The 25102-nt window shown below is 37.9% G+C and overlaps 2 protein-coding genes across 5 annotated transcripts; one reads left to right on the plus strand and one right to left on the minus strand.

The window, feature by feature from the left end:
* Positions 1-2387: 2387 nt before the first annotated feature.
* CMC2 (C-X9-C motif containing 2) lies at positions 2388-16553 on the minus strand. 3 transcript variants are annotated; one of them, XM_009090741.4, is made up of 4 exons: positions 16466-16553; positions 10706-10842; positions 6554-6625; positions 2388-4654 (listed from the first exon to the last, which is right to left on the minus strand). In XM_009090741.4, the coding sequence occupies exons 2-4, from the start codon at positions 10784-10786 to the stop codon at positions 4580-4582; spliced, it is 228 nt and encodes a 75-aa protein (XP_009088989.1). In that variant the 5' UTR covers positions 10787-10842; positions 16466-16553; the 3' UTR covers positions 2388-4579. The 3 variants fall into 3 exon arrangements, with proteins under 3 accessions (XP_009088989.1, XP_018770217.1, XP_018770216.1); XM_018914672.3 differs by lacking the exon at positions 16466-16553 and adding an exon at positions 16212-16394; XM_018914671.3 differs by lacking the exon at positions 16466-16553 and adding an exon at positions 13319-13380.
* Positions 16554-16609: 56 nt separating this feature from the next.
* Positions 16610-25102, plus strand: CENPN (centromere protein N). Of its 2 annotated transcripts, none has more exons than XM_050978834.1 (11): positions 16610-16819; positions 17264-17445; positions 18546-18591; positions 19160-19216; positions 19640-19716; positions 20771-20947; positions 21636-21737; positions 22300-22357; positions 22750-22862; positions 23472-23595; positions 23913-25102. In XM_050978834.1, exons 2-11 carry the CDS (start codon positions 17275-17277, stop codon positions 24026-24028), a joined length of 1041 nt encoding a protein of 346 aa, XP_050834791.1. In that variant the 5' UTR covers positions 16610-16819; positions 17264-17274; the 3' UTR covers positions 24029-25102. The 2 variants fall into 2 exon arrangements, with proteins under 2 accessions (XP_050834791.1, XP_009088990.1); XM_009090742.4 differs by having other exon boundaries at positions 16611-16819; positions 17256-17445.

The raw sequence follows: 25102 nt of genomic DNA on the forward strand, positions 1-25102 counted from the left end.
CTGGCTGCTTCCAGAGCCAGGTGCATCAGCCAGTTCCTATATCCTCCTGAACTTTGGAAAATAGGAGTGGCTATATTAAGGCACAACATAGCTGTTTCTAAAATATATCTTATACTGTAACCCACCCAGGGGGAAGAGACTGAGGCGTAGTCTTCTAATCCTACCAAACAGTATAGGGACGAGTTTTTGGTATTGTCAGCATCAAAGTCCAAACACGTTTATTAATTTCAACAGTGATGTTCAGAGCACAACAGGGACTTAACTTAAATTAAAAAAATTGGGTGATAAACAAGAGTAGGATTGTGCAAGAGAATTCAGAATCAACGAGCAATCAGCAGCATGCCCACGGTATGTCAGAGCGCAGGGGGCAGTTGTGGCAACTTTTGGCCCATGAGGGAAGAGTGTGGATGTTGTTTTACCAGAGGCAGATGCTGCGGTTGGGTTGCAAAGTCTAGGTGCGATGGCACCTCACCAGCACCCGGTTCTTACAGGGGCTGAGGCCATTCTTTAGCACAGCACGAGCACCTTGGCACAGAGCAAGACCTCAACACCGCAAGGCTGCGACACAAGCAGCACCCACCAACATGGCGGCGCGGCCTGAGGGAGCCCCGCCCGCGCGCAGGAAGGCCGCTGGGCGGCGCTGCCGAGCCCCGCAGCGCGGGGTGCGGAACGGGGCGCGAGATGAGGAGAGCGGGATACGGGGGACGGGGTACCGGGGACCGGTCGTGGCCGCCGAGCCTGGTGGCGTTCCCGGCTGCCAGACGGCAAGTGGAGACGGCGCTGCCGATCGCGGTGATCCCGCTGCGCCAAGCGCTGACGGCTGGCCCCGGGAGGCAGCGCAGGCCGCCCTGTGCAGCTCCGAACCGGTCACCGCCCCGCTCAGGCACGATCACGTCCGGTGTCTCGGCTGACAACGAGCAGTTCTGCCAGCCCTCGGGAAAAATTCCCAATGTCCTTCCTAGCAGTCTGTAAGGGTTTCCCAGTGGCACTGCCGGGACGGAGCCGCAGTCACCGCTGGCATCGCGGCACAGCCGGAGCGCGGCGATGGCAGCGAGGGGAGCAGCCGCCTCAGCCCGGGGCTGGAGGGGAAATTAGATCTACTTCAAGTGGAACAACTCAAGCGTCGGGCTGCTGGCAGCAAAGGTTTCGAATCAAAGCAAACGGTTTCCAATCAAAGGTTTTTGTTAAAATTAGACGGCGAACGTCATGCGAACAAAACACGGCTTGTGCTCTCGGCACCTGTGTTGGGGATGACGTGGTGGTGTCAGCGTTCCTGTAACTTAGCCACACTTACCCATACTCTTCAAGGCATTTGAAGATTTACTCCATTCTAGTCCATGTTAATAAAACTCAAGTGTAACTTAAGTTGCAGCACTAAAATCCATTATGTTGTCCAGGCAGAGAATCTCCTTTGCTTAAGCACTAATATTAATAATTCATTTTTAACTCAACTGTAAGAATGTAGTATCAGTTTTCCAGTTGTTCAAATCCTTTTAGGTATTCAACAGAAGTGTATTTTTATTTACATCAGAAAAAAATTGTATGTCATGAAATTTTTTAAAGCATGGGCAGTGCCAAATTCAGGAATGCTTGACTGTTGAATACACTTTATACATGAGGGGTGGAGCTTCAGCAAAGTGCATAACACACTGGAAATATTCATTACAGTGATTTCCAGTAACAGAGGGAATAACTAACTCCCAGGACTAGTCCTCTCCCAAATTGTACAGTCAGCTCAACAAAATCAACACTTTGCTTCAAGGTCTAGAAACTACACATCATCTGTATCAGCAACAGAGGACATAATTCCTTGAGGATATTACTAACTAAAGTTTTCAGGGAGAGACAAGTAGTACATTCATAATATATTAACATTCAGCACTGCAGCTTAACAGGAGACAAGCCCTGTTGTATAAAGAAATTAACACCAGAGCAAGAACCCACCCTGCTGTTCTTACACTATGCTGCTGCTATTCAGCAGAATACTTTTCCTTCTACTAAAAGATATTTTTTTTTTAATTAAGGAAAACAGAATGTCATTTAGTTTTCCAGCAAGAGAAAGTACACTATGAATAGTGTTACCAGGTGTTTCCGTTAAACTAAGGGATTTTGCTGGACAGTTATAATTCCCTTTGCTCTGTCCTCCTCCTCTCCATGTATCCTAGACTTTTATGGCACTTCAATATGGAAAATCCTCACCATTATGGCCAGAGCTGCCATGTCCCCTTTCTGTTTCCCCCTTCTTCACTTTCCGACATGAAACACACATCAGCTTCTCACATGCAATTCAACACAAATTACATGAAATTTCTCTCTCAAATACAATCTGTCAAAAAGAACAATAGGCAAAATGTTCCTACAGACAAATGACATTGCAATAAACTGTCTTCAAAGTCTATAGAGAAAAAGTTTATTTCACCCAAGCTCACTTTAGGAAACAAGAAAAAAACCCCACATTTACTATTTCACCCTTACCCCTTTCTCTGTCAGATAAATCATCAGTATATTATACACCAGTGTTTTTCAGCTTCAAGATCAAATTAGCAACATGAACTCTCTGTCAAACAAAAGCAACAAAACCCACAGGAATCAAAGGGCACTCTCATATCACACTACTAGTGGGCAATTAGCAAAGAGAAACAGAAGGAAGACCATGATCAGACTTTCACTAGGTAAACAATGCTGATCTGTAAAATAGATTTGTAAATAAATGTAGTTAAAAGTATCAATAGGAATTGTGTGTGCCATTTGGTCTTTCATTCACTAAGCACATTGATCTTTGCAAACATGATTCTGACTAATGAGCTGTGTTAAGTGGCTCTTGGTTTCTTATTTTGTTTCTTTGTGAAAGATTGGGACTCACAGAAGCTGATTAAAGAAACAAAAGCTTCAATGCTTCTGCACTCAGATATCAGCTTCTCAACCTAATCTCTGAACAATTCTCAATTTATTTATGTACTTAAAGGCTACAAATCCTATTTAAGAGCTTGCCTGAAGTAGGTTGTGTCATCTCAAATGGAAGAAGTGCCATGGATGCAGAGTTCCCAGATAGGGGAGTTCACTACAAAGTACTCTTTCAAAATACTCTGAAAAATACCAATAAAGGCTGCACCACTTCCAACCATTCAAGTATTAATTCAAACAGTGCAGCATTTACTTGTTCTAAGAAACAAACATCATGTCAAGATGCAGAAACAATTGCTTCAGCTTTGCTTGGAGCTTTCACTGAAAACATTTGTGGTTTAATTTTAGTGATTTAATTGGGTCCATCCAGGCATTGAAAAATAACTAACAATTATTCTATCTATTTCACCCTTCAAAACAGCTCACAAAATACCATTTTCTTCCAAAAACAGGGGCATCTGCCAATTTCAAGATTGAGTATCAACAATGGTTCTTACAACAAACCGTGTAATTCACTGTAGAATAGGCACCTTTTTTCCAAAAGTTTTCTAGATACTTTGCATATTTGGCTCAACAAAATTTATATTTTAAAAAAGTATTTTGCTGCTAGGCAGAACAGAGGCATTATTTAAAAGTAAGGCGAATCCAGCAGACACACAGAGAAGCAGCTCCATCAGTGGAAAAAACAGTGTATGTTTTGACATCAAATCTTCTGAATTCTGAGACTTGTTCTGGGCTTTCAGCAGTTGGATGGAAAATAAACACCTTTTATAGGCTAACAAGGCAACTTGGTCACACAACACACATTGACTTGCCTGAGAAAGTTACACTTTTCTTCACTTCAGTGTCAGCTTTGCTTCAACCTCAATTGTCATAATGTGACTTTACTTTTGTACCGGAGAAAATGGAAGAACTTCAGCTTATATTTTTGGCAGCACTCCTCTTCAAAATCACTCAGCACACATTGATTGTACTCAACAAAAATCAAGGGGAAGCTTTGTAAATCCCTGGAAATGTTCCATTCTGAATTTCTAAAGGCGCTTGTTTTGGGTATGATGAACAAATTGTCTTACAACAGTCTACACTGTACATATGGTTGGCAGGGAGGATCTGTAATCTTCTCAGCTGAAGACAGTAGCTTCATCCTTTTAGCTCCAGTAAAAAATACTAGAACTGCAATTATTCCTTGATAGGAAATTCCCAATTGCAAGCCACATCTGTTTAAAATTTCTCTTTCCTAATCCATTTAAGAAGTGTTATCACAACACTACAAAAAGTGATGGAAAAAGCAATTTAGTGTTTTGCAATGAAAAACAAACAAAAAGTCCTTACAAAACCTATGATATGAAAGAGAAACTGCTAAGCACAAGGAGATAAATGCAACTCAGTACAAAGTCGGGAACACAGCTGAACACATAGTACCTCACACACACCAACTCCTCATTACTTAACAATCATAAAAGTGCCAGAACAAAGACTTGGCACGGTAGTGTTCTTTAAGAGGTCAAAAATTAGGTTAGGTTGTAAGTGATGTATGATATTTATTTTTTCACATTGTTTGCCTTGCTGGGAATGAGTATGTATTAGATGCTTTTATTGTGTCACCACCTCACAAACCACAGGCTGGACAAGTGAGTATCCCTGCGGAGCTGCAGCTGTCCAGCCACAGCCCCGCTCACTGCTCTGCAGCTTTGTGAGCATTTATCCTCCTCTGTCGTTTCTCCCGGTTCCTGCGCCTGTTTTCTTCATACTGGAAGACAGATAAGGAAATAATTAGATCAGCTGTTATCATTAAACAGATATGTCAAATTTAAAACTGTTGAAGCATTTTCTACCCAGGAACAGAAACAATACATTTGACTGATGTGTTAGAAATACAGCTCTTGTTAATATCTAGATATAGGTTAATTTCTACTTTGAAATTAACATTTATTCCATTAAAATACAGGTTTCTAAGTTTGAGGTTATTAAGCTGAAGAGTATTAAAATATTTTAATAAAGAATATTCAGTTAATCTTAAGGAGGAACTTAATTATACAGTGATCTAACATACACAGCTACACTTCACACATGAACTAGGAAGAAAAAGTTGCACTGGTGCTATTCTAGAGCACAGGTCAGGCTCTTTTCCTTTTGCAAGACACTGATTAATGTGTATCTGCCTTCTTAAAAATGAATTTGTCATCACAGGCTTGGTCTATTTTTGATCCTGGTCATTAACTACACACACAGATAGAGCAGGATACCAAGATGAAAGGAACAAAGACAAATTTTGATTGAATGAGAGGTAAGGCATGTGGGGATTCTTAAGGGTTTAAACAAGAACCACAACAGAGGCAGGACTCCAGTGTAAAATGCAGTCAAGAAAGCCTTCAAAGGTAAGATACATGTATAAGATCACCATCCTTTCAAGTATGCCCCTGCACTGGCAGAAGCTTGAAGAGCCTTTCTTTCATGGCAAACAAAAAGGAAACATTTTCATGGCTCAAATAAATAAAAAATTAAAAATCAATGCATCATTTGATATGTATTTCATGAGAAGAAAATTATTTTTGTCCTTAGGTTAGAGCATATATTTGTTCAATATTTCAGTAATTGTTATCAAGAATACAACCCAAGTAAGCCACAAATATTCAATTCTCTATATAATGTAATAAACTACTAAAGAAATTGATTTTGAAAAGGATTTGCTGTTTTTCATCCATTATACTGATTGGTCTATAACTGAAATAATGACCCGAAACATTACTTAACATTTACAGAACGCTTAACTTTTTCCCTTGCCAATATTTAATTTTTCAATAACCCATCCATATTTTTATGTAGAATGAGAACAATGGATCTTTAAAAACTACATATTTACCTATTCACTGCTGCTGAACAAACTTTCAGGGGCTTCCTAGTAATGGCATATCAATATAAGAACATTTTAAGAAGGCAGACAAATATAATCATCAAGAACTCCTTTAATGTAAAGGCTTCAGTGGAAGAAAAAATAAGAATAATGAGACTATGTGGCAAGAAACTTTTAAGTATGGTGAAATTTATGTAAAAATTAGAAAGTACAGTTTAAAGCTAAAAGATGTGTGAAATGCTCATTTATATGTTCTGTCATGTAGGTACAACCACCATAAATATAAAGAGCACTCTTCTGAAAATGTGTCTATTAAAACAGTTAATCCACTTAAATTCTGTCTTCATTCCTTCATATCTGCAGATATTTTCATTAGGACCTAACTCAGCAACTCATTAAGTAGTTTCAGTCAGTATAACTGACTTCAGCTTTAAGTGTTATTTATGGAGCAGTGACCATTACTGCTTTATATTAAATTCTGTGCAAATACCACTACTGAAAAAAAAATAAGAAAAAAGTCAGAAGCAATCTGTGAAGTGTCAGTTTCTATCTGCAATATTTGTTTCATTAAAATGTGTTTGCCTATTTTTGTATATCAAAAATTACACCACACCATTTGTTAATGCCAGATTTTACTTGACAAATTTATTTTAAAAAGTCTGGATTTGGTCTCAAGTGCCCACAGCAGAACGTGCTTACATTTACTGATTCATACTACTTAGTAAAAAACAACTCTAGTTCTCTCCCATTTTTTATTAAGCATTTAACTTACAATATTTATAATTTATTGCTTACCTCTTTCTTTAAGCACTTCCTCATCTCACGGTCAATATCATTGCAATGGCCAAAAAACTTCAAAACATTGTGCTGATGAGTTAAGGAGAAAAAAAATTACACTTCAAAGGTTTCTTCCTCTGAAGTTCTATATTTATTTTAACACATTTGCATTTTTCAACATATCCTGGTCTTTTCCTTTCCCTTTCTTGTGAAAAGTGGTGTTTGGTAACTTTTTTCTCCAAGCAGGCAGAGGTTCAGGCTACTCCTGAAGCTGACTTGAGCCACCCCTGCCTGGCTGAAAGTTGAAGGCACTCACCATGCATAAAGACCAGACTAAAGGAGAACACCTAAGCTGAAACTATTGTTTAAATGCAGAACATACATTTTATTGATCTAGAAGTCAGTCTCACAATTCTCACTCACACTAGGTTAAATAACATACAAAAAATAAATATTCTGAACTCCAGGTTGTGATATAAAGGCAATGTCCTCCCTGCATTAGTTTTCAATATTTCTTTGTGACCTAGAGAGGCAAAGGATTCACTGCTCCATTATCCCAGCTGCATGAACAATGTGCTGTTGGTCCAGAAGATGCAGACCCTAGGCTTAATTGACTGGAACATTAGAAACAGTATAAAAAATCTCTCTGGATCTTGAGGTTAATAAATAAAATGCATTTACCATCTTTATGGCACAGCTCAATTGTGGGCCTTAAGCACATTTAAGTGTTCTTTAGTTTCTAAAAAACTGCAGGCCTTGTCCTCATGAAGGCTCTCCTGGTATTCACCATAACAATATGTCCTCTTAGCCAGGATTTCTTGGAGCAATTCCATTCTACTGGGCATTAAACCACTCTCAGAATGCATGGCTGTAGAAGGACTGTAGAAGGACTGCCTTTTCAGGGGGATGCTTGTGCCATGTTAAGAGAATCTCAGGGCAGAACCTGGCAGCAGAGCGGTCCAAGTGATTTAGAAGACCTGAAGGAGGAGGCTTTTAACAGATACTTGCAGCAACACAAATGGAGACAACTCAGCCAATCTTACAGACAACTAATGAATTTAAACAAAAAAGACCAAGAAGAACAAAACAGATGCAAATGAAGTCCCTTCCACATTTCAGAGGGAAACCTATGTGCATTTCCACAGCTGGATGGATTCATACAAGTCATTCATGAACACTATGAAGGATTCAAACTATGAACAAGATCTCATCCAACAGAACACAACTGAAGTAGGAGTGGGTTAACAAAATTTATGACAAACACTTTACTATAGCAGTGCTATAATTAGCTGGTTTATACCTCTGTGATTTATAAAGGGCATCAGACGACTGAAGCAGTTGCACGGAACAAGTTGTCACTTTACTGCACACTGATCTTACTTTTACAACATTTTCATTCCAGCTAATACAGATTAAATTTTGTATTCTACTTGTATACCTGCATGTTAAATTTCAAGGTGAACACTCACATTTCAAGCTAACTCCACTCTGACTAGTGCATACAGTGGGTTTAATCTACGTTTATTTAGCCAGATTCCTAAAATGTCAACTTCTTGGCTGAGATTATAAGGGAAAAAAAGAATCAGTTTCTCAAAAATAGCCATTACATCTATTACAGTGATACAACTGCAAGCCAATACACATTTCTTTGAGCTGCTACCTATAAAAATTCTTCTATTTATAGCACATACTTGGCACCAGAGTGGAATTATTAAAAAAAGAAGTGACATCAAACAGGAATCCCATTAACCTCTCTTCACTTGATACAAAACTTGATATACAGGGCAGGTTCTAGATTAGGGATAAAGTAAATCAAATTGACTGTTGTGAAAATGGACACCCAATTAAAAACTAATGCTTTTCATCTCTCAGGAATGGCAATTTAAATTGCAGATTGAGGTTCTTAGGACATTTTGGCATTTTAAGAAAACAGCAAGTAGTCACCAATAACTCATTAATATCACTGACTTCAGATTTCAGTGAGTTCAATTTAAAAAGAATATTTCAGTACATACCCATTGAATTTCAAATGAAAAAGTATTGCTCTCTTTCAACTGAGTGTGAAAAAGTCATCCTCACCCTTTCTGTTCTGAGACTGCCAGCACAAACATCCTCTCCCAGCTGAGCACAAGACTGACAAAAGTAATTCCTCTTCATGCAAAGATCAACTTCAAACAAAACCAAGAGAATATAATTCTGTGCATGACTATTATTGCTGCTCCCAGTGCCTTCATAAGTCAGATTGACAATAGATTCCTTTGAATCACTTGCTGCCAAGGAGTCACGTGCACCCTTTAGTTCCAGTTGTCAAGGCAGTGTAATAAGCTACGTCACACAAGTCCATGATTCTTCTATCTTCACATTCATTTAAAAGAAAAAAAAAAACCACCCAAACCACAAACAAAAAGCCAGCCAACAGTTCACTACTTGCAAACAGTAAATCAATACTGCTGCATTCCTAGTCAAAGCACGGAAAGCCCCCCTGTGTATTCAGGACAAATCTGAATGCATTTTCTCTCCTAATTGGACTTGTTTTCACAATTATGAAAAAATAATTACCACACTTTCTCTTTATATTGCTTACATGCTGCCTATTCTCCTAAGTGATGGTCATTTGGCAATCCTTTTGATACCACAGTAGTTAAGGCACATGCAGTCTTCTCACTAAGTTCTAGCTACAGAACATTTACCTACATTATAACATTGAAGTTATTGCAAAAGAATCAACTAAAAAAATTAAAGGAAAAAAGTTTCTACAATGTCTCAAACTACCCAAAGCATTTTTTAGGCAAATTAGAATTTCTGAACTCAGAAGAAAAGCGTAATTCCTACATTCAATTCAACTTTTAGTTTTAAAGCTTGGGGATGTTCTGTACAGGAGCAGTGGAATGGGAAGTACCACCTATGAGATGGTATCAACAGACTTTCAAGATACTGCACTCCAACTGCCAACAAAACAAATTACATGTTGCTAAAGAAAACCAGTACAATATACTCCCTGCAAATGAATTTTAGTATTAAAACTCTGCTCCTTTCATTGCCGTAATTTAAAGATCATAACAAAGTGTGCTGCTGAAAATGTTTTTTAATATGTTACTTTAGCTATATTAAAATCTTGCAAGAATGTTGTTACCCATCTTTCAGATAAAATGTCTTCTCTCACATTTTGTGAATTATCAGCCTTGCTTCTCATCCTGCAATGGCTTTTGAAAATTCAATTCTGTTCAAAACAATAAAGCTAACATTTGTATTGTCTTAGAATCCAACTCCGTTAGGAAAAAAATGTCAACATCACAACTAACCATGGAGGTGAAAATATTGTAGATTGCATGTACTGGAGAAAATCAAGAGTTTTCACACTCATAGTGAATATTTAAATATATTTTTTTCTCAGTAAAAAAATGTAATTTAACTTTTTTATCTACTAATACCGTAAGATTATCTCTGCAGAACATCTATTTAGAATATACTGGGAAAATAATTAACAACATTGCAATGATGCTGCAGAAAGCTTTCAATGCAGGGGCCAAATTTTCTACATCTAGGAGATGGAGACAAAGCAAATTTCTAAAAAGGCTTTTAAACAAGTGAGATGAGGATTCCATAATCTTGAAGCAATGAAGAGCCTGGAGAAGCCTGAAGACAACTTAGCTTTTCACATCTTTGAGTGGGTACCTAATAAGATGATGGAAGTCAAGGAGTAATTCCCAGTTAGCTCTCCAAGCACTGAACATCAGGCAGGTGGCTGTTGGAATCCCCATCACACATCTGCTTCTAACCACACTGAAGCATCTACCCCAGAGACAGCTGGAATATGGAAATGCTGTGAGCATACAAAAAGAGGGCATTTGAAGCTGATTTTATCATTGTTTTTTGAGGGGTACACAGTACTAAGAGATGCAGAAGTGAGTCCAGTTCTTAAAATAGGTCCCTAAGTGTTAAGCTGTAGCACAGAAAATGTTAAGGTATGTTGTATTTCCTAAATAAACACTGGCATGATTTTACATACAGTCCTCAGACAGCTCTTCAGAGAAAACACACCAGCTATATTTCATGGCTGCTCTGCCTAGAGGAGGGTTTTCTCTCCATGATCATAAAATATCACCACTAATTTATCTGACACTCATTTCCCCAACCCACCCACTCTTTTCTCTGCTCAACACTTCTTACCTCCTTGTGACACTTCTTGAGCAGACTGATAATTAGGTTACACTCTTCAGTGTGCAGATGAGGAGACAGGTCTGGATGCATCTTTAGTTAAGGATGATTTTAGTAGCACAGGGACAAGAATCTGAGAAAATTTCCACCTGCCAACATTAAAATAGTGTCACTAGCAAGTCTGATTTAACATGTAAGATATTATCACTGTGTTATTTTAACAATATTTGAGAACAAAATGCAGTTTAATGCATATAATTTATATTACACAGTCATTAAACCCAGCACATGTCTGATCTTCTACACAACCCAAATGTTAAGTCAGATAGAAGTTTATAATATTGGCTATCACAGACATAAACACACAGCTAAGATATAATTTTCAGGGACTCTCTAGCAGCATTAATCTTTCTTGAACTCCAGATTATCTTTTCACCTTCCTACTTCCATTTTCTGTTTTCTTACTTTAAAAAGTTAAGTGTATGTGATTTTCCTTCTACCTTTTACAAAGATTACAACAGGAACCACAAAGGTATTCCACTACAGCACTCTGAGAACTGGCATCTTTTTTACCTACCCACACATTTTAAAAAATCCTAATCCAGACATTGGTGATGCTTTAAAAACCAATACTTAATCACTTCATCCAAACAATATTGATATTTTTTTTAAATCACAAGGAATTGAAATGTTCCTTCTTGCAACTCCATGTTGTTCCCTCCTGCTTTCACCATGCTCCTTTGAAAAGCAATGGGATTGCTCTCCTACATGAATCCCCCACTCCATCACACAGTGGAAGGAAGCACTTAAGTTTTTCCCTCATGTTTTCTCTCTGAAACACTAAAGGGGACACCCCTTCCTGCAGGGCTCTGTGGGAAGGGAGCAAGTTCTTTAGTTGACATGGACTGAAAGCATCATATGACAGTGGCTGAAGGAAGATGACATCTTAGTTCAGGAATATCACCAGGAAGGAGAGAAAAGTCCAATTCATACCAGGACAAACAGGAATATCACCAGGAAGGAGAGAAAAGTCCAGTTCATACCAGGACAAATGGGCTAATCTTTGTAAAATTTTATTTTTATGGCCCATACTGCCACTGAATCAGAGAGATGCCTGTTTGCTTGTTTGTTTGAGTTTTTTTGCTTAGTATTTTGTCATTTCCCCTTCTCCCAAAGGGATCACCTTTCCAGTTGCAATAGACCAGGCAAACACCACTACAACTTCTACTAAGCAGCCATCACTGTCTTAACACTCCTGCAAGACAGACTGGACAAATACAAGTAACCAATGGTCAGATTTTACTATTGCAAAATCCCAAAATTCAGCTGCAGGGTTGGTTGATAATCTCTGCTATTCCCAGAATGCTCAATGAATATATTCAGCTTAAAGAACCATGTACACTCATATATCCAGTACTTCCCATTATGTGTTCAGCTTAACAAGAGTTAGACTCCCACAAGCAAACTTAATTTTAAAAATCCAAACATTTAAAAGCCACTTGAGAACCATGAGAATATGTTCCACATAGTGTTGTGGTGATTTCTTCCAAAAACCTTCCCCCATTCTATCTGGAAGTCTAATATTACACTACACTTGCTCTTAGCACAGAAGTTGTTGGAAACTGTAAAAGTTGCTTAAGCATTCTTTCCAACAAATTAACAAATGAACCTTTAGAAATATGACAGCAGGAGCACGACTATAACAGCAAAGTGATTAAGAACCCCACTGTGTTATTGCCACCAGCTTTTGATTGCATGCCACACAAAGTCAATATATTTTAAATTTATCAGTAGAGTTTTTTTGATAGCTCAGAGTTAGCATTCCCCTGAGAGGGTGACCAGCTCAATGGCTGTGTGTTACTTTAACATGTGGGAACCCAGATGATTATTAAAGCTCTTCATCATTCAGCTCTGCTTGTGCCTCCTAAAACTGTCATCTGAGCTGGCAGTCCCAGGAGAAAGCCAGAGCAGTGTCCTAATTAAACTGGGAATGCACATCAGCACAGGCCAGCAAGTCAAATGGAGCATTTCAAGGAAAGAGTCATTATTTCTAAACCAAGAACAGCCATTGTTTGCAAAAGTGTTCTCAGACAGTGGATGAAAGCCACCAATGCCACCCCCAGAGGTGATGGTGCACTTTTTTAGTTAAAAGCCTTCTAACAACTCCAAGGGATTTTCCAATACCCCCTCTTGTGGAATAGATGCTACAAATCAAAGGTCTAAACTGTCACACCAGTTCATAGATCAGTACTCCTGAAATTTTCAAAGAACATTCAATATTAGAATGTTTCAAGTTCTAGCACTCAGTTCTTGCAGGATGTGATGGACTAAGTAACAAAACATCTTTCTGAGCCTCCCTGGAAGCTTTAAGCACTTCTGAAGTTAGGACAGAGCAGTGTTCCCAGTGCTCAATATTAAACTGATGTTCAGAAATGTCAGATTAGACAGTGGTCTATAAATGAGCAGGGCAGGCTGAAATCTTTTTGCTGGAGGGGAATGACTCTGACAAACAGAAGAGTTTCAAGAGAAACAACAATTTGTGTGAAGAAAGGACATTGGTTTACTTAGTGTCTTTTTAATAACAACATTCTAACGAAAAATAAGAATTGCAAGTTGCCATCTTACCAGAATCTAAGTCGAAATGGACAGAATTTTATACAGGTAACTCAAAGGGAATTGATACATAAAAGAATACTGGGAAAACAAAACAGAAAAAAAATCACAGGAAAAATTAGTGAATAAGCAATATAAATTGCTCTGAGGAAACCACTAACAGAAATGTGGGGTAGAGAATGCCAAGGTAAACACACAATTTCTGGAGAAGAAATACTGGAAGTGAAGTAAAAGAACAATATTTAGAAAATACAGGAATTGCTTTAGAACTGCAAAATGCTAAGCAAATGTTAATATCTGAAGTGACTATTTGGAGAGAAGTAAAGAAATTATCTCTTTATATAATGGCATTGACATATTTCACTGGTTTGCACAGAAATGTTCTGCTCTTTAACGTGTTTGATAAGAGATTCAGTGCAATTTTTTCTTTCTTGATAAAAATTACATTACATAGGTATCTCAATAATTTGGTTAAAATACCTTATAAATAAACATTTCTATAAACTATTAGTCTCTGAACATAGAAGACATGGGTAAAGATAATTAATCTTTCTACTTCCTAAACCAGTTTCTAGATCTATATTATTCTCCTGGGAAAAAAATAATTAAGAAATTGTCTCATTCCAGTATCATATCCTGCCTGGTTTCTCCTTAAGTAAGGAAAATATAGGATATTCTAGCTGTATGATTTCCAACATAAACCTGATTTTTTCAAAAGCCTAAAGCTGAAAATTTTCTGATAATGATACTGAACTTCCAATGCTAATATTTCTGTTTAGAAAAATAATGAGAGAATTCCTTGTGTAAGCAATCTTGGGAGACTAGGCATCTCAAATTTTCTAAAAGCAATCAACATATAAATTATCAAGATGTGATACTCATCCCTAATCTGAAAATTGATCTATAACTGTGTTCAATACATTAAATATTTCCTGTTAATTGCAAAAGGAACCTACATCTACTACAGAATTCAAATAAAACTGCAGACACCCAGGAGGGAGGCAGAAACCAAAGGCTGACCCAAAAGAGGGGAGAAGAACACTGTGGGCATTTCATGTTTGACACCAAAATTCAGGATAAAATACTCATTTCTCTCCACGTGCCAATTTCTCCTCCTGACTTCCTGTGTGGAAAAACAAAGGGTTCAGTACATTCTCAGTTCTTCCCAAAATCAACTATGAGGTCAGCATGTCAGGAATCCAGGGAAGTTCCTTTCTTTTCTCAGAAATTCCCATTAATATGAACTAACCAGTTCCTTGATGCAGAAGGAAAACTGAATTAGGTTCCTTTAGTTCTGCTGCTTATCCCAATGCTTATCCTTTCTATGCTTGAGGGGCAACATTGAAGGGAAGGTTTAGATCTAGTTAACTGTTTCCATAAGATGCTTTTTCCATATTTAATTAAAACATGTTAGAAGACTATTTTTTAAACCGAGTTTTACTATTTTTCCATCTGAAAAGAACGCAATCATATTTTTTCAACTTTCTAAGATCAATGGTAAAAAACCCCAACCACATGAATTCACACACTGTCCAGAAAAATGACCTCTTAAAGCGAAATGCAAATCCTTGTTTAGCAACCCTGATGATGAAAAATTACACCGGAGCACCTACATTGCTGATGATGAAGCTCTTTACCAGGAACACAGGACTCTGCCCAGCGCCACAGAACACAAACATTTGATACGAGCACTGACACACCGGCCACAAGGCGGCAGCAGGACCGTGCAAACCACAGCAGGGACTCGCAGCAGGGACGGGAACAAACCTGCCACCCTCCGAAGCCACTCTACTCTCCACGCTTAACATTTCTTTTTGCAGTTAATGTCATGTCTAACTTGATTAATACAAAACATTTGGAGTTTCGTATTCTCGGTTACACAGTATTGTTCTGTTTGGTGTTTGGAAAAAATATTTACAATCTCAACAGCTTTTTGTTTACTCAAATCCTGTTTTCGCTAAGATTGTACAAATTTTTAGCTTAAAAAATTCAGCTCCAGCAGCAGAATGAACTCACCTGCTTTTAGTACCTGGTGAAACTACACTATACCCGATTTCATACTTAGCAAAATAAACTAAGAAGGTGCTAATTGAATACTAATTTCTACAATTTTTTTTAAGGTTGCAATAGGTGATTGAGTAAAGCACTAGAAGATATTTTCACTTCCTGGCAATTGTTTAAGGTGGTATTCATACAAGAAACACCAGTAGTTTTGGAACAATTAGTAGGATATTTTTAATATAACATCCAGCCAGTACCACTGCACAGTACAACACTGTATCACAGATTACTAAAGCTGACTCTTCCTATTCCTGTTATGCCTTTGCAGAATATGCAGTTAAGAATGACGAGATCCAGACAGCAAAAAACTAAGGCACTGTCCAGTGGAAGGTGCCCCTGCCTGTGGCAGGGGGTTGGAACAAGATCATCTTTGAGGTTCCTTCCAACCCAACTCACTCTACAATTAGGTAAGGACAAGGTGCTATCATCAAATTCCTGTTTTGCCAGCTGCATCCACCAGACCAAGCTTCATTCCATCTCATCTCCATTTTATTAATTTCCCAAAGAAGAATTCTATGAACTTGTCAAAATCTTGTTGCTTAGTGTAAAACATCTTTTCCCCGTCAGGGAGAAAGGGAACGAGAGGATCCGTTTCCATGTTGGAAAAGACAGGCTCTGACCCCTCTAGCAAACCCGTGATGAAAGGCAGGTAGCACTCGGCAGAAAGTAAACATTGCTCAGCAGCACGGTTATGCCATGAGGCGTGAGGGGCTGCGCAGCTGCTGTTACCAGGTTAAGGTGGGGGGCTCCCACTGAACCAGCTCCACAGCTTCTCACTGCTCCCGAGAGGCCTTAATGAAGCGACGGACACACACACACACACACACAGAGAGAAGCAGCTTACGGCAGCCACAGCGGAGAGACCCGAGATCCCACCCAGAGCTGCCCTTCCAAAGCCCTCCGGGAGCTCCGGAGGACGTTGCGCGGTGACCGGAGGGTCCCAGAAAGCGGACACGAGCTTGGCTCGTCACGGCCCCCCCCAAAGCCAGGCGGTTGGAACGGAAGACGGCAAGAGGAGGGAAGGTTTCCCTATACACCCTCTTTTCCCTGAATTTTTCCCTTTCCCACTGGCTCTGCCCAAGGCCGCCCCTCACTCACCCCTGTGCGGGGCGGACGCAGAAACTCGGCCGGCCCCGGCCGGAAGCCGCCTCAGAGGGAGGAGCGCGCACAGAGCCGGCGCCGGAGCGGTGCGGAGAGCCCTGTGATTGGATGGACGGGGCACGGCGCGGGGTCTGATTGGTCGGTTCGAACGGCGGGCGCGGGAGCGGCGTGAGGCGGCCGGGCCGGGCCGGCCCAGATCCGGTCTGGTCGCTCGCTCGCTCGGTTACGGGGTTCTGCGGGCCCTTTGCCGCTGTCCGAGGGCCTCGGACACTCTTCGGACCGGACAGACAGTAACAGCAACAGCCCTGGGCGGCACTCAGCGCCCCATCCCTCTGCTCGCACCAGGCTGCGGTAAGTAAGGGAGACTTCTAAGGGCGTGGTGAGATTTGGTTTGTTCAGCTTGAAGAGTAGGAGGCTGAGAGGGGAACTCATGGCAGTTGTACAGCTTTTTACTGAGGGGAAGGGGAGGGGCGGGCAATGATCTCTGACCACCAGTGACAGGATCCCAGAGAATGACCTGAAGCTGTCTCAGAGGTTTAGACTGCACAGGACTGGGAGTTGGACTCTGATCCTTCTGGATCCTTTCCAACTCAGGATATTCTATGACTGAGTGTGTAAGTTATTGCATGTATTTTAACTTGCCACGGTCTAAGTCTGTAGTAGTGCTTCCCTTAGGACTGCCATCAATGTCAGCCAGTTGTGCCAAGGTGCGGCTCTGTACAACTTTGAAGGGAGCAAGTCCCCTGAGCCTGCCTGTGACTTGGTCTTACTTTCTTTAACCTTTCAGCTTTCCAGGTGGTTCCATCATGGATGAAACTGTGGCTGAATACATCCGAAGAACTGTGCTGAAAATCCCAAGGGATGAAATCAAGATGATGCTGCAGAAATGGGGCTTTCTCTCTGAGGCACAACTGCAGACTCTAAATTTCCACCAGATAAAGGACAACATTTCTCAAGAAGTTGTTCAGCTCTGTGAGGTAAATCCTCTCCTTCAAAAAATCTCATTGACATATAGGATGCATGAGAAGCATCATGAAAAAAAACTGAAACATTAATCTTTGACCACAACACAGCCTCAAATGGCACTTTGTAGTCTAGAAAATGTAAAGCTGAGCTGGTAACACCATTGATTTTGTCTGATCTATAAGAGTGTAGAACAGCCCTATACTACGTACGCAAATACATGTTTTGAGCTCTAAGTTACATATGGTAGATAAAATGTCAGTATGTTAAACCTTTTAAAAAAATGGGTGTATTTCTAAATTGTAAAATAAAGGCATGATTGAGATGTATACTCATTACAAAGTCCTGATTTAAAGCTATTTAGTATGGGTAATGATAGCACCAGTTTATATCTTTTGGACTTTTAATTTTTTTTTTAACTTTCCTTGGCCAGAATTACTTCCATTCAACATGCTGTAAGCAAAAAAATTCTATGATCTGATTTTAGTCTTTATATGTACCAGAAGTCTTTAATGTCATAACCCAGACAGATGCAATTATTACTGATACATCTTGAATCCTATAGCTTTTAGTATGATTCTCTTTGAATTTCATACTCAAAAATTGCTTGCCTGGAGTGTAGGTCAAACTACGGGAAAGAAACTCTTAAGTAATTCTCATAAGATGGTAAATACCATATTTTAATATAGCATTTTTTTCTGAAATACTTGTATCTGTAACAAATTGTGTCACACAGTTTCTTAAAAATCTTTTCATGCTGTAGAGCATAAATAAGCAATAACCAGTAGGTTAAAACTCCTGACAGTAAAGTACCAGTCATTGTTGCATTGTTATAAATACCCATTCACTTTCTTTCTAATTGCTTGTACATCTCACTGTAAGGATTACATTCCTCTTGCTGCCTCTGCAGAGGAACATTTGAACCTTGCTGAAATAGTTTTCGTTATTGATTTCTTAAAACTTGGGACCAGGTGTGGTGCCTTTGAAGAGCGTGTGGGTGCTGTGGGCTTCAATGTCCTTTAAACTTCCACAACTGAGATTACTTTTCATTTGGTAAACAGTGTGATCGGGCCTTCTGGACCTGTAGTTCATCATGCACTCTTGTTCTTTCTAGGAAAATTCTGCAGACATAAAGCAAGCAGCAGCTCTAGACATAATTTGTAAGTAAAAAGTGAATTGAAATTATATTAAGTTGGTAATGCCCTTAATTACATAGTGTTGACCCTTGTGGGGTGCAGATGCATTTGAGGTAAGCACATCACATTTATCACATCTTATTGGATGTGGTCTCTTTTACAACAACCTCAAGATCAACAAAAGTATGTAACTCCCAACTCCAATATCAATTCACAACTTGTTTAGACAATAGTTTAAATCTCATGGTTTATTTAACAGTCTACATGTCTTACATTGGGCAGTTGAGGTAAAACCTTTCCTGAGCCATTGAACCCCAGGGATGCCCTTTATAGCCACTCACCAAATTAGAAAAGAACTCTTTAATTTAAAAATTAAATATCTTAAATTAAAAGATCTCTTTAATTTAAAAAATCTATTTTGCTTTTATGATTGCTATGAATGGTAGTTCAAGAATATTAATACATTATATTGCATTGTCAGAAGTCGTATTTTTTGAAGTAACCTGTCTATAAAAGTATTGTAAAATTCTTTGTTCCTTTAATTCCTGTTTCATAATGCATTATATTATTGAACAATTCCTATTTTTCCTAGACAACCACATCTACCAAAACAAAAGAATGTGGAGTGTTTACCAGATGAAAAAATCAGGTAAAATGTCTTGCCTTGCTGTAATCCCACAATTCTCAGCAACTTCGTGCTGTGCTGCCTCATATCCTACATTTTAACCACTATCCTACATTTTCATGTAGGCTTATCTGGATTTTTTCTGTAGAGAGATTTTTAACATTTAACTGCAGCCTTCTATGGATTTTTCAATGGAGATTATGTTTAATGTTTTTAGAATACTTTCCATTATTTTCTCAAGCAATTACACATTAGTAATTACTAAATATTAATATTTTCTCTGTATAACAATAACATGGGTCAGAAGTAAAATACAGCTTTTTGTATAAGGTTATGCAACTTTATTTTTTTCTGCCTTATTTTGTTTCAGCAAAACTAAAAACATCTCTAAACTACTTGTAAACACAAATCTTATTTCTGGTTGGGTTTTTTTGTCTCATGTAACAGGAGAAGAATTGGAGTATTTTGACATAACAGATTTCAAAAAAAAGTTTAAAAGACGACTTCGGTCAGCCTTGAAAAATGTAAGAATAAATCTATTCTAAATTTGCTTCATGGCTGTGGTGTCAATGTTGTTTTTCATAATTGTTCCTCACAGTTTGAGTCAGGAATTAAATGGAATTATTCATTTGGGAATAATAGGAACTGCATGTGAAAAATGAAAAACGTATTGCGTATCTGATTTAGTGACTTCACAGTTGTGCTGGAAAGATAGAAAATGCAGGTTTGTGTTAAAATGTGACTGGCTTCAAGAAAGGCAGCATGTTGGTGGTTTTTTATTAAATCTTTGCCCAGTTTGCAGAAGCCTTTAGTTGCTTTATCTCACCAGCTTCATTTGGGCAAGGGAATAGAAAATGCCTCTGGCTGATCACCTGTGTCACTCCATGACACCCAATGGGATCCCTCTCACAGCAGGAGAGGCCAACAAATCCAAATCACACTCACAGCCTATCAGCTGCTGATCACATCACTCTCTTAGAATAAAGTTTTGCATTATTTTGGGGGTTTTGTTGTTTGGTTGTTTTTTTTTAAGTCAACCTATTTGAGTCAAGGTAAAAAGAAGTAAGCAAGGAGCAAATCAACAAGAATAGAAACAGGAATGTTTAGACTTTTGATTGTGTATTCTATTATATTTATAATATATAAATATTATATTCAGGTCTAAAATCACAAGTTGATCAAAAGTTTGCTTTGTCCAAAAATGGACATATTGAAATTATTGCCACTAGCCCTCCTTCTAAACAGACATCTTTGTGTTGTTTTCCCAAAAGAGAGATAGTGCTTTTGTAGTAAGCTATTTTCTATTTTCAACCTTCAGAAAAAAATGTATATTGACAGGAAGAAAAACAATATTACAGTTTGAAAGGTAATTCTTCTTTTTATCCCAGTTTGTAAGGTTGTTTTTCTGTAGAAATTTTATTTAAATACAATCCTTCTGCCACTTAGTGGGTTTTTTTCTTATTCATGCCATGGTACTAAATTATGCTTGGGTCTTGTGAACAGAGATGTTAAGAGATAAGAAAATGTTTATGGATACCCAAATGTGTTGGTAAATCAAAACTTTTCTATTTCCATCAGGTCACCATCACCTTTAAGGAGTATGAGGATAATGCAATCTGGATTAGAGTTGCCTGGGGAACACCACATAAAAAACCAAACCAGTACAAACCCAGCTATGTTGTGTACCATTCACAGACTCCCTATGTCTTCATTTCTTCCTCAGTGCTGAAGAGCACCTTGCCTCTGCTCTGTCAGGTACAGATTAAAACTGCTCAGACCCTGACTTCCCCACAGTCATGTAGAGCTATAATTGGCTTAGCTTTTAAGAGGATTGGTAAAGATGCCTCACTTAACATAATTTGCTAAACTCCATTTTTTTTTTTCTCCTTAGCTCATGATAAAAATGGGACAAAATCCAAATCATTGAATTGGTGCATTGTGAATAAGTTCAGTTTATTGGGATTTTTACTGCTCATGAATCTCTTAACCAGGTCTTGGGCAGTATTCCATTAAATTGTCTCACAGAAGGGGAAGAATATTAGATCAACACTGTTAACTTCAGGAACTAAGCATATGAGCTCATCAGGGAATCATTTCTGTTTATTTGTGATGATCAGCTTTGGTAGTGTTTTTTCCTCTATTTAGAAATTTCCTCAAATTTCTGTAGTAGTAATTCAAATATCTTCTGATTCTGTTTGTTTATTTTTCAGCTGGTAAGACTGGGGAACTTAGCTTGTTAATACTGTGAATGCTTTTAAATATTAACCTGAGCTGTATAACAATCTCTGCAATGTTTTTTCAGATGTAAAAATCCTAGTTAAACGGCAGTTGCTTACCTTGGAACAAAAACATCACAATGTCTAGAGATGCTATGTTTTTTACATATTAAAAATACAGTGATGATTAAGTCTGATGTTAAAACAATTTCAATTTTTATTTAAAGGCTCTGATTGTTGCTTCCAATTACCATGACATCCGTGAAATGGAGCTTCGAAGTCATTCTTTAAACTCCCTTAAAGATATTGTCTTTAAAAGATATAGCCAGGTGAGCCACTTCCCAAGTAAATCCTAAGTCTTGCTTTTTGTTTCAGGCCTAGTTCTCACCCCTTAGCAAGGGGGAAAATTCACCTTTTCCAAGAGACCATCAAGTTAAAATAATATTGAACTACTGAAGTCGACAGCCTTTCATGAAGGTAACATTACAATGGGGATGTAATTATTTGGTATCCCATAGCCTCTTTATTATTGTAATTCCTGATGGCTAAACTCAAACTAAAAATTATGTTAACAATTCAATCCTAAGCTTTTTTAGCATCCTTTCATTAGGCTTCCTAGAGCCATGAATTGAAGGCTGTTGGAATGGGTGCTTAGTCTGCTCATCCATGCAAAACTTGTAAATAGGGAAATGTTCACAAATATCCTAAGACAGGCTTCTTTTTATTTTTCAAAATTATGTTGGCTTCCAGACTTGTAGTAATGGTCAAAATTTTGAAGATCATTCTTCCAGAATAAGAAATAAAAGGAAATATATTAAAGTTCCTTTCAGCTAGAGGTTCTAAAAGTAGAACTGAACTAAAATGATTTTTCCTCTCTCTCTCTCCATTTAGAACTTCCAAACTGACACTCCAAAACCTCTTCAAGGAGGGAATGTAGAAACAGAAAATGGTATGTATAATTGAAATGTAAAGGCAGTTTAAATGTCATTCCTGCTAGCTTGTGAAATTGATAAAAGCTCCATTCCCATTATGTTATCCTTCCCTGGTGCCTTAATACTGGCTGGCACTGGGAGAGGTCAGTATTTCCCATGAGTGGTACTGGACATGGAAACCAAATCCACTCAATGCCCAGTATCTCACATTAGTTTCTGTTTTTCTCTTGGTAAGAACTGAAAATATAAATGGTAGAGACAACAACCTTAGCCAAAAAAAGAGTGCAATGAATTCATTAAAACTATTATTTACAGATTTTCATTGGAATAATCTGATCAGAAAATCTGGATTGCAGCAGCTGACATCATTGTCTTTCTGTTTTCTTTTTCCTATTCTTTTCCCCTGCAGCAGATATAAGGATAGTTCAAGAAAACAAAAGTGAGAAAGAAAGAATCCACAGACTGAACCAGGAAGTTTTTGGTAGTGGTCCCCAACCAAAACTCGAATTTGCACAATACAGGGTAGGAAAAGCAACCAATTTGATTTGGAGTTTTCTGATTTTAATGTAGTGGTAGTTAGATTGAATTTCAAACTTAAGAAATATTATGGGGGTTTTCAGACTTTAGAGAGGGCATTTTAAAATAAATGAATTAAAAGTCTGTGTGAAACAAGCTGAAATTTGATCAGTTTTAGATTGTGTTTCAGTCTTTCAGCCTTGTGAACTCAGCATTTTGCCCTGTTTTTGTAACAAAAGTAGATTTAGACTAGCAATGTGTTGCAGCATAACAAATAAGTGTTATTTTAAGTACATACAAAGCTTATGCTATGTATGACACCATAATTGGCTTCTCAATGATGCACAGGTTTTATTGCATGAACAAATAAACTGAAAATTCTAAGAGACACCTAAAGTTTTACAATATTGCTGAACCAGCTGCCTCTTGCTTTCAGCAGAAAATTCTGCCACATGGTGGCACCCTCAGATTTTACTACAGTATTCCTCCAGCTGGAATCATGTTAACATTACAAATTGAAAACAATCCTATTAAATGTTTAAATGTAATATGTAATAATATATAAATAAAATACATTCATTTCTTGTACTCACTGGTTAAATTTTGTGTTAACAGCTTGAGACTATGTTTAAAAGTGATCCTAAGATGGATGTTTTGGATAAAAAAGAACCATTCAGATGTTTGGTCAAGTTTTCTAGTCCACATCTTTTAGAATCACTGAAATCCTTGGCACCAGCAGGTAAGTGTTCCAGCTCTGTAAAATGGATGGAAATTCCAGAGTTTTAAGTATTTTTGTCATCTTAGATTCTGTTGTATCTCGCATAAGGGAGCAACTTCATAGCTGGTTTAGAAAAAGAAATGTAGAATAAAAATATTACCACTTTAAAAACTTATTCTAAACAATTTATTCTTAGAATTACTGGTTTGTATATGGATACTCAGGCTGTGGTTTTAGTTTTAGTGGTTTCGTTTTGTGCTTCAGCTTTATTAACAGTTATTAAAGGTAAGTAGTGGTTGAGTTCAGCAGCAATTATCTGTGTCTCTCTCTCTCCCCAGGTATGGCTGATGCACCACTTTCACCACTCCTTACATGCATACCACATAAAGCTAGGAATTATTTTAAAATTAGGGAGAAAAAAGGTTTATATCCAGAAAGTTTTGTAAGCCCTTAATTTAAAACTGATTCCTAGAGAAATATGTGACTCATTTATTACTGGTATTAATCTAAATCATCATAAGGTTTTAAAAAATAAGTTATTCTTTCTTAATGCCCTAAAGTTTTTTCCATATTATGGCTCTGCTTTAATTATTTTTCCACAGTCTTTAAACTTTGCAACTAGCTTTTTTTATTAGTTAAGGATAACTTCTATTAAACAGAGATGATAGTTATTTTAAATTTAAATGTGATGACTGCTCTTAATTGTATTTATAATAGTATTTGTGAAGTTAATAAAGACACAATAATAGCTGTAGCTATTCAGTTTGCTATCATAGCTGTAGATGGGTACAATATTCCAGGTGGACTTTCATATTTTGGACAGAGCACTTACCCTGTGTGGAACATGGGAACAGTCCCTTTCAAATGGGCGGGTTCCCTGGCTGCAGCTCAGGCATGTTTTTATCTAAGTAGAAAAATTGTATTCTAAGACTATTTCAGGGCATGGGGGAGATTGGACTTTTGGAATGCAGATATTGGTATGAAGCTTCCATCCAGCTTTAGGAGGGATTCATTAATTCAGCTTCCAAAGTCTTTCTCACCAAGGGCAACAGCCAGTAAGAAATACTTGAAAATTTGCCTGTTGCTATTAATGTCTTAGAAAATGTTATCTCAGAAGAATACAATGGAAAAGGCAGCATTTTCTTTTGAGGAAGTTACATATTTTAGAATATCTCAATATTTTATCCTTCTGAAATCCTTGCCCGCTGACACTGGATTTTTGCTTGGGAGCAAAGATTGGAATCAAGATGGCGACAGTCACTAAGGCAAAGAGCTTTGCAATAAAATTCTTTAGCGCTGGCAAATATTGGCAATTGTACAGACATTTCTTGCTTTGTTTTTTGAGATGGATTTGAAGATTCATTTAAATTGTACAAGTTCTTACTTTTATCTGGATTGTTTTGTATGTACTTGGTGTATGTAGAATTCCAATATACTTTCAGTAACTCAGTGTGCAGAAGCAGCCATATTTCCAGAGGTTGTATGGACATGGTTTTGGCTTTAGACTGTAAATAAATGTGTAAATTAA

The sequence above is a fragment of the Serinus canaria genome, chromosome 11 (assembly GCF_022539315.1).
Source record: "Serinus canaria isolate serCan28SL12 chromosome 11, serCan2020, whole genome shotgun sequence".
In the NCBI taxonomy this organism is placed as follows: Eukaryota; Metazoa; Chordata; class Aves; order Passeriformes; family Fringillidae; genus Serinus; species Serinus canaria.